Source organism: Loa loa, assembly GCF_000183805.2.
Source record: "Loa loa unplaced genomic scaffold supercont3.481, whole genome shotgun sequence".
In the NCBI taxonomy this organism is placed as follows: Eukaryota; Metazoa; Nematoda; class Chromadorea; order Rhabditida; family Onchocercidae; genus Loa; species Loa loa.
In genome coordinates this window covers 1-9,829 of record NW_018108661.1, presented here as the reverse complement: position 1 = coordinate 9,829, position 9,829 = coordinate 1, and the positions used below count along the sequence as shown (strand labels likewise).

Below are 9,829 nucleotides of genomic sequence, written 5' to 3'. Positions count from 1 at the left end.
AATAAATTATTTGTTGAAATTTGAATTTTTCAAGAAGTCTCAATTTTTTAAAGTTTAGTATCAATGTTCCAATTTTGAAAATTAAGCTCATTATTAGAAATAAATTATGAAGAAGATTAGCTTAAATGAATAGATATTAAATGATTTTATAGAAAGTAAGGAAAGGTCGATTATAAAAGGTCAACCATACGACAATAAATGCTTTGCTTTTGCTACTTTCTTCATTTAATTCTATTTCGTTATTTTTTTTAATTTTAGTTTAACATTAGTGTCGATTTTTAATTTTTATTACTGATCTAATTTTAATTCTATTTCAAAAGTAATTTGTTTTCAAATCTAATTACATTTTTTCTTGTGTTCTCTCCTTTCATTTTTGTTTCTTTTTTTATTTTCTCATGCCAAGAACAGGATGAAGAGGAAGAAAGAAATAGCGTCCGATTAGCACGAAAAGAGTTTTGATTGAGTGATACTAATGAGATTATTTTTATAAAATAAGTTTAGTCTCGCGCTATCCTTGTAGTATCATGGTTCTTGTCTATCTCAATTCTAACTTCTCCTCACACTTCTGGCGGCAGTTGCGCATCGGTACTTCTGATAAATTCTTTTTTCTTGTTATTTCCACGAATATCTTTATAGACATAGAGCAAGTCATGTAACATCATTTGAATTGATATCTTCAACCTAATTACAAAAATTTGAGTTCATTGGATTTATTGGAAGGAAGTTGGGATGATTCTTCCAACTAAACAAGCAGGTTTGGTGATTGACAATTTTATCGCGATCGACCTATTTGGTACCAATCCAGATGTCAAGTACTGTTTCCTCTCCGGTGCTAATCCTTATCATTGCCACAAGTTAACTGTGAGTTCGACTCGAATTTTTGAAATACCTAGGTAGACTAAAAAAATAAAACCCGAGATTAAATATGATAGATGTAACATCTGAATTTGTTTTTCATTTAAATCACTTAGTTTGCTAGTTATAATTTGTTAACTTGAGCAATAATTCTAATTTGCTTGACTTAGTGATGGTTAGTAGATGTTCTTGAGAAATTGGCTTCTGTGCATGCGTTTCATTGCACACCATTCTCGAGAAATTGTTTTAAATAGCCATCGTGCGTACATTCCGTACAGAAATATTGAGATATGATCGATTTTATCAAATTATTTTTAATCCGTCCATATGTCGAGATAGTTAGTTTGAAAGTAATTTTGTAGAGTAAATGGCAAAATAATGGAATATATTGTTCACCGATAACAGCCAAATTGTTATCTGTGATAAGTTCTCGAAGAAAACGATACAGGATATTGAATAAATGGATTCGACCATTAGATTTGAATGTCTGGCATAAAATGAACGGATTTCGGGTGATGCTTATAGATGCAAATCATGCACCTGGTTCTGTTATGTTGATCATTGAAGGTGAACATCGTACTACTCTGGGCCGCATCTTGTATACGGGTTTTTTTCGAGCTGATACAAGATTTTATCAGAATGTGATCGCTTTATCAGCACTGCAAGAGGTAAATTTTTATTCATCATTTTTTCTTTTTTTTTGGATGCTTTATATAACTTTTAAAATTTATGATTTGTAGAAAACGTAGGATCAAAGTCTTGAAAATGCAAAACAGAATTCTGATGTCGTAGAAGGAGGATAAATATGAAAGCAGAATTTTAAGGTTGTAGAATCAGAAACTGAACCCGTGAAGCGACGATCATGAAATTATAAATGTGATATTTTAGAATCGTAAAACTGGTATTTTAAATGAATTCGTATTAGGAAAGGATTTTCCTCCAACCGATTAAAGTGGTGCCAATTTTTTTAAGAAAAAATTTGATGTCATTTGCATCGATTCAAATTACGTTGATTTCACGAGAGAGGAATATCCAAACAGGCGATCTTCAGCAAAGGAAGCGGCAAACCTTCTTCGGATACTGAAATATAACGGAGTTGATAACGTAGCTATACCGGTGCCTATAATTGGTTGTGAAAGTTTTCTAGTCAACATTTCTCGCGAACTCAAGGTATTCTTCATTAATTATTAGTGGTTGGTTTAATTGTTGATTTAATTTTGTTATATTGGTTCAATTTGCCTCGTTGACTTTTCTGATTACGTCCCTAATCAACTGCCATTTCTCAGATTCGTCATATCTCGAGCTTTGTTACCCTTCATTAGACGGGAGGGGATTTTACATTACCATTGATGACCAAAATGTTGCAATTTCTAAAAATGTTTTTACAAAAATAATGAAATTTTTGTGTAGGAGTAAAGCAAAACTTTGCAGTGTAAAATTTGGCTGCATCCGGAACGCTTTGAAATTGCTCAGATTCTCGGAATAGATGATTATTTTTCGGAAACGAAAGGCGATACTTACATTTGGACTTGCTCACAAATGTTTGTTATCTTTAGATGCCTTAATTTTTAGGAACAGATAGTGCTGAAAGTATTGTATACTTCACTTCTCACCTTATTTATTGATTCCGAAAGTGTTACGTTTTAAATATGTTTTGATTTTTCCAATATATAATTTAATTGCTTCCTCGTTTAGTACTTATTTCATTGAATTGAAATTTATGATTTCATATCTAGGCAACTTCAGTCACAATTAGCATAATGCATCATTTTAACTTTCTTTTTTTTAGAGAAAGTCGAGAAGTTCTTTCAACAACTGATTCTCATATTATCAGGATTTCCATGGCACCTTATGTTATGCCAAATATATCATTAAAGTAAGAATTCTCAGCCGAAATTGTTTAGCGATATCTCGAACTTTCTCTTTTTGCATTAATCTGAAAGAGATTCTGTTTGCAAAATTGTTTTTTTTTTTTTCACCAATTCTTTCATTTATTTATTGAATGTTTCATCATGATCAGCAGTAGATTTATCTATAATTTCTCATTCCCATTTATTCATTAGCAGAACATATCCAAGAAAATTCCAACTAGCAGATGAATTAATACATTTACTTGAACGTTTAATATTATGAGCTTTTAAATTCCAAAATCTATGATACTTTTTCATATTAATATCAGATCATTACCAGTAGATTTGTTATGAAACTTCTTACGGAAACGATTATTTCTTATCAAGAATATCGGAATTCTCTGAAACATCAAAGCAGTATAGTGTTAGCCGGATATACTCTGATCATTCACTCCAATTATCTATTTATTTAATGTTATGCATCTTTTAACATTGAATGTAAGCGACGTATGACTTTCCAGAGCAGTGTTCATAATAAGAATTGAAGAATCGTTAGGTATCCGTTCCGTTCATTCCTAAATTTTCGACAATATTTTGCTTGAAATTCTTTCTTTTTTTTTGTGTCAATGATTTTTAGCGGTGAACGAGAGCATGTGATCCAGTATTCGGATCATTGCAGTTCAGGGGAACTACGGTCATTCCTCTCGTTATTGACGTTCTCTCGCATAACTGCCATCTCAAACAATTCATCACTTTTGGTAGAGGATAAATTGCAAAATTTAAGTTTCTCTGAAACAGAAACAGTGTATTATTGCAAAGAAGAACATGACAATCTGGACGAGTTATTGGTTGATTCATTCAGACATTCATGGGGGTTAGTTTTCACATCTAACTACCTGTAATAACTGATTATATAACTATGGACAAGTTTGAGAAGCCGTAGATAGCAGTTGCACGGAGAAAAAAGAAAGATAATGGTAGTTATCTTCAAGTTATCTTAAAGTTACCCATAAGTTTTAAACTCAGTCGTTCGCTGGTCTGATTAGTTTCTGGATACTAATTGATCGATACACAGATAGTGCTGACGGAATAACTTTTCGTATAGATTGCAAAGAAGAATAGCATTTATAAGCGAAAGTAAATTAGTCTATTTGAAAGATAACGACGTCAAAAAAAGGCGATACTCTTTTATATATAGAGAGATAAATTAAATGTAATAAATTTTAAGTAACCAAATTTTTTAATATGTTTTGAACTCATTTTATTACAGAGTTGGATTAGCTTTTGATTACGTATTCAGAAAGTTTTATGATCAATTGTCTACAGTCGAAAATTTAACGAGTGATGAAAATGTGGGGGAGATGTTATCAGAAGCAAGTTGTGCCGACAATTTCATCAGCGAACAACATTTAGAAATGAACATTTCTAGTGTCGATCTACCTGTTGATATATCAGATACTTGGGATTCAAATTTAAAGACTTATTCATGCAGAAAGCTTTTTACCAATTTCGTTAGTGATGTTCTGCATGGTAATAATGAAAGTGATACTGATAGAAGGGAAGATAGACTTGATGAAATGGCGATATTCAATATGGAATATGCGAGAGATGACGCGCAGAAAATGGAATATTCTTCGCAAAGTACTTATGATACAAAACTGGTAATCGGAATTATCGAAAAGCAGTACGATGTGTCAGTCATATTGGATTATCTTGCAAGCACATTTTATACAAATTATACTGATAATGATTCTACAGAGGACACAGAATTTCTTTCTTATATGGGTATTTCGGAATTCTTCAATGATTTCAACAATTTGTTCGAGGAATACCGGGAGAGCAACATAGGAGCAATGTCAGGTAATCATTTTTTATAACTTGTATCTGTAATTGGTTACAAGCAAAGTTTCAAAACTTACATTTTTTTCCATTCTTTATTTGTTTTAGTTGGAATTATGAATCAATCATATCATGTTGAAGAAAACATTTGTTACGACCCTTCGAATGCACCAACACTTCCGAATGTTGTGCATGAATTATTGGATTGGAATCCTATTTTAGAGTTGCAACAGGTTTTATCTTGTACAGAATTAACAAATTTTGAAAAGGATATATTCGAAATGAAGGAAATTATTCCACGAAGATCTCATCCAAGATGTTTTTTCGTAGTGTACTGTAGTAACTGGCTGCAACGTTGGAGTATGATAGGATATATTTTACCGAAGTTTTAAACAAACTGATGTTGCAAATTCCAAAAAACTTTCTTAATAGATCGTAAATGCTGCCCTTATTTCGAATCTTTTAGTTATCGACATATTCGACATACAGTTGTCCCACTGAAAGATTAGCATGCTACAATGGATACTGAGTCGTTTCGGTGATAAAGCCATAAGAAGTATGAGAACGCTGATGGAATCGTAGAAAGCATGAAATATGTTAATCACCATAAATCTTAAGAACTTTTAAAACTGTAATATCTATTTCAGGACGACTTTATGTCACCACAATTAATTAAGACGCTAAGTAGTACAGTATTGAAAGATTTGATGAAAAACAACAATTGATATAGAATTTCGGATCAAGAATATTATGCAGGTTTTATCATCTCAGAATCATTTTGCAAAATTTCCGTTCTGTTCGGCTCTATACATCTGGGTGACAAGTCTTATCCTCGGTTTTCATTTGTGATAATTGATTAACGACTTATAACATGTGATTGTCGCCTAGATAGATATGTTAATGAATTTTTGTTTCAAAATAACATTAAACTATAAATTTTCATGTTACAGAACACATATCTTCTGTCATTTAAATGTTTTAATTTTGACAATATTTTCTTTTCCCTGATTTGAATTGTTTAGTTTAGAGGTATTTTTTGTGTTGATTGGTAAGTTTCGATGCATTATTGTTACATTATTGTGAATATATGAGTATTAATGCATTTAGCTAGGTTTTGGGTGTTAAACTACTTGATCATTTTATAGCAATTAAGCCGGTAAATCGAATTTGCGAGAGAGCGAGAGTGAAGAAGTATGATGGGATGGACATTCCAAAACTTGAGCTAAGACATTATGATATAACGATATGCTGGTTAACGAAATTCGATTATTTTAAGTAGTTGTTGAACCAGTCGAAAGGCTTAATAACAAGCGGTAGGAAAAGTTTAATAACTAGCGGTATGAAATTTCATTAAGAATTTGCTGTTCTACACCAGTATCTAAAACCTTTATGCTAATAAATATGCAGCAATGTAATTTCATTCTACCAGTAAACTTTGTTCGGATGAAGGCTGTTTAGATATGCATTTGAAGGACAATGTATTTTTCTCTTTTTTTGTTTTTAAATTTAACAAGATGAACTATTTTGAACATGTTTCATGCATTATTTAGCTTTTGTCCTTTCACACTTGAATTAATAAACGTAAAGTAAAAATAAAGTCGCATTCACTACTAATAAAGATGCAAAATCGACAATCGCATCTTTATTCGTAGTGTTCTCAATGATGATTGGTGACGAATGATAGTAATTCCTGGAAAATTGGGGATTTTGAGTGATAATAATTGAGGTTAAGCAAATTTAAAGAAAAGAAAAAAACGTGGAAATGTATCTTGAAAATATTTGTAACAGAATTTATAATTAACTTACTTAAATCCATTGTACATGAAGTTCTATATTTTTTATTGTTTACATTGAATGACTATTCAAATTTGAGATATGTTTACATGAAATGAAGCACTGATACAATGAAATTAAACCATTACTTCCGGTCGACCCTAACTGCCTTCATACTGCTTCTTTACCTCAGGTTCCTAGCTCTTGAACCGTTTCAAATATAAAAAAAAAGAAAAAACGCCTATTTATCATATTCATAAGAGAAAACTTAGCGAGAAGTGATAATCTTTATCACTGATATTTGCCCCACATTTCCGATAAGTGTGTACACAATTTTCTGCAATACCTAAGTGCCATTTGCATATTCCATAGTAGTTGCAGCAATGTTTTACTTGGGAAAAGAAGGGAATTGTTTGTATTTAAACGATTGATTTGTTTGATTCTTATTATTTTCACCGGTGACAAACTGAAACGATTGCTTAATTTATTTTGTTCCAGATACTTTGATCCGTGCATTTAGTGTGTTTTAAGATCTCTCTCCTTCAATGATCGCGTGTTTCAGGCCTAAAATGAGGAAGATTGGCAGTTCGGAATGTGAATCGATAGAAAATTTCATGAGAAACGATGTCTAATCGGAGAAACATCTTTGGATATGACAATATGGTAACAATAAAAAATATTTTTTCGAAGGTTATAACCAAACCGATGACTGATTGTCTACTATACATTTAATTTACAAAGATGAAATAACTGGAACTATACCAATAGCAGAAAAGTAAGCCCGAAAAATATCATAGAGAGAAGGTTAGATATTCTTAGCCATAAAAATTCAAAAAAAAACTCAAACATATCCATCGGCTTTATAAAAAATGCAAAATATAATCTTCACAAAATGTTGACAGATAATATCATCCGGTGACAAATAATATCATTTCCTTTCACCAAAGAAAAAACAGACAAAATTGCATCTCAAACAACACTCTTTGTCTGATTGTAATATTCCCCACCTGCGTAAATACAAGATGGAAATCACTAATTAATTAAGTAGAATGACTATTTGAACTTTAGTAATCGAAGGCATATTTGCCGCATCACCTCAGGATAACTTGACACTTTCTCTAGGAAAGCAGTATATCATTGTTATGACATACTTGTTTTTTTCGTGTTAATCTAATAAGGATTAAGAAAAAAAAATTCCTTCTGGTTCGTACCAAAATTCTGAAGTATTAGATATTATGCTAAGTCATATTTATTTGAAGTAATAAATAACCCGCTTGAAATTGTGATTCACTTTATTTCAGAAAATATTTAATCGATAGATAAAAATACAAATAATTCCTTTATTATATTCCTTTTACACAAATTATCAGTTATCGATAATCATCGATGTATCATCGATAGCTAAATTTCATTATTTGAGTGGTATTTTCATCCAAGCGTGAATTTAACAGTTTAAAATGTCATAAAGCTATTCCATCATTTTTTTAGTAATAAATGATTTTTTTTCCCTGAAAAATCTATCATACATGGCAGTAGTTAATGTAGTGGAATTATTGCCGGAAAATAAGCAATAACAGAGTAGGATTCATGAAAAGATGATAATTCGGAAAATCCACTTATTATTATATCTGAACATGAACAAGTTGGTAGAGGAAAAAGGTAGCTGTCATATGTGATGCTCATTTATTTACTGATATTTTTACGATACATCAGTTAAGATACCAACCATAAGTGTGCAAATTTTACATTTTTTTAAAATTCAGATTAATGAAATTTTCTTCGAATTCCAATCGATTACGGATGACATGAAAAATGCCGCAAAATTGATAGAATCTTCAAACGTAATGAATCTTGCAAATTTTCATTATATCAGTGAAAAAGTTAAGATAGCTACAAGTGTCATGGTTTTTTTACGCGTGAAATATACTGAACTGAATAATGGTAACCTTAGTATAGTTGCAGAAGATAAATGGAACGAATTAGGCAACTGCTGTTATCAAATTTCACGAGAAACTTCAGGATACAGACGGATCCGTTGTGAGTTTATGAATCTAATACTTGAAAAATAACAAAAAACAACAAAGAGATCCAGCTGAGATAAGCACTAAACAAACTGATACGAAAGAAGTAAGATGTGAAATTTAAGGATTCTGACCAATCAAAAATATAAAAAAGAAAGGCAGCAGTTAGCATTTGTTTTAAGTAATAATAAAAAAAATCAGTGTGGAAGCAACATTCAGAAAATAATAAAAAAACTCATTAAGGAATAAATTGAAAAATGAGAACGAAAAGATGCGTGTTTCTTAATATTAAATTTTTTTCGACAAACAACGGAAATAATGCGTAAAATTACATTTTCACTGGAAAGCTTTCCCAAGAAACTTTGTTAACCTAACAATCAGGAAATTATGTGTTCCAGTTCTCATTTAAAGAAAAAAGGAATGTGTAAAATTTGTTTGTAATTATAATTAAGTAAAACAAGCTTGCGATAAGACAGCGAGAGACATCGTCAGTAATATTTGATCATATTTCTGAATCACCACGTTCACAAACCATACGAGTCCCAGAAGAACAGGGACACAAAACTATACCAGAAAGTTCGGTGATCTTCCATATCCCGGTGGTAGAAAGGCTTACCGGCACAATATCAAGAGTTATTCAAGAGCTGGTGCCGAAAATCAAGCCGTACACAGTAATTCGAAATGCAAACAGGTCGGTTATAACTGGTGAATTTAAACTTATATTTTATTAGTGTTTTGAAATTTATATGGATTATTTGTATGAATTTAGAAACGTATAATACGTGTTGTATTTTCAGAATGCAGCTGTGCCCTAATGAATTTAGGAATCTAAAAGGATGATAAATTCATGCCGCCAAAATGCATAAACAGAATGGTAAGTTTAACTTCGGAAAGTAGTATCATTGCTTAGATTAAGCATAGTTTTTAAAGGAATTTCTCTTCAAGGCAAGTTTATCCGAATATTTTTAATATAATTCATCTGTTTCTAACTTGTGCAAAAAATGCGGCCATTTCATCAACATTTCCGGTCCGATGAAGAAATCCTAGCCAGCTCCAATCTGGAGCTCCATTCTTTGATTTAGTGCCAGAAGGCCACAAAAGCCGTTATGAATGAAATAGATGTAAAGCGGAGACAGCTCGAGCTAGTGGGTAGAAACGATGAGGAGGAGCACTATTATATTCCTGGCAGGTTAAGCATTTTCTTTAAAAAAAGTTACACCAAATGCAAGAAATTTTTTCCTTTTTCCAAATGTAACATTTATGTATTCCTGTACGTAAACTCCAAAATATATTGTCATCACAAATTGTGTCATTTGTGAACAACATAACACTTAGCACATATAATCAACAGAGATTTGACTAGAAGAGCCATTAGGATACCCAATTACAAGCACTGATTAGAAAAGGTTTAACTTCTTTTTTGCAGTCATTTATTTGTTGTAATGCAATATCAAATATGCTAATTAAGTAATCTAAGCAGCAAATTTGAAG

The 9,829-nt window shown here is 31.5% G+C and overlaps 2 protein-coding genes across 2 annotated transcripts; both read left to right on the top strand.

Moving 5' to 3' along the window:
- Window positions 1-729: 729 nt before the first annotated feature.
- LOAG_09723 (hypothetical protein) lies at window positions 730-5,269 on the top strand (the record flags this gene model as incomplete). The annotated part of the gene is made up of 9 exons (XM_020448003.1): window positions 730-861; window positions 1,218-1,523; window positions 1,828-2,025; window positions 2,287-2,396; window positions 2,645-2,731; window positions 3,343-3,579; window positions 3,976-4,565; window positions 4,653-4,777; window positions 5,192-5,269. The coding sequence occupies 9 exons, from the start codon at window positions 730-732 to the stop codon at window positions 5,267-5,269; spliced, it is 1,863 nt and encodes a 620-aa protein (XP_020301817.1).
- A 2,574-nt stretch (window positions 5,270-7,843) lies between these two features.
- Window positions 7,844-9,178, top strand: LOAG_09722 (hypothetical protein; the record flags this gene model as incomplete). The annotated part of the gene is made up of 4 exons (XM_003145249.1): window positions 7,844-7,852; window positions 8,081-8,221; window positions 8,800-9,029; window positions 9,136-9,178. 4 exons carry the CDS (start codon window positions 7,844-7,846, stop codon window positions 9,176-9,178), a joined length of 423 nt encoding a protein of 140 aa, XP_003145297.1.
- Window positions 9,179-9,829: the final 651 nt, after the last annotated feature.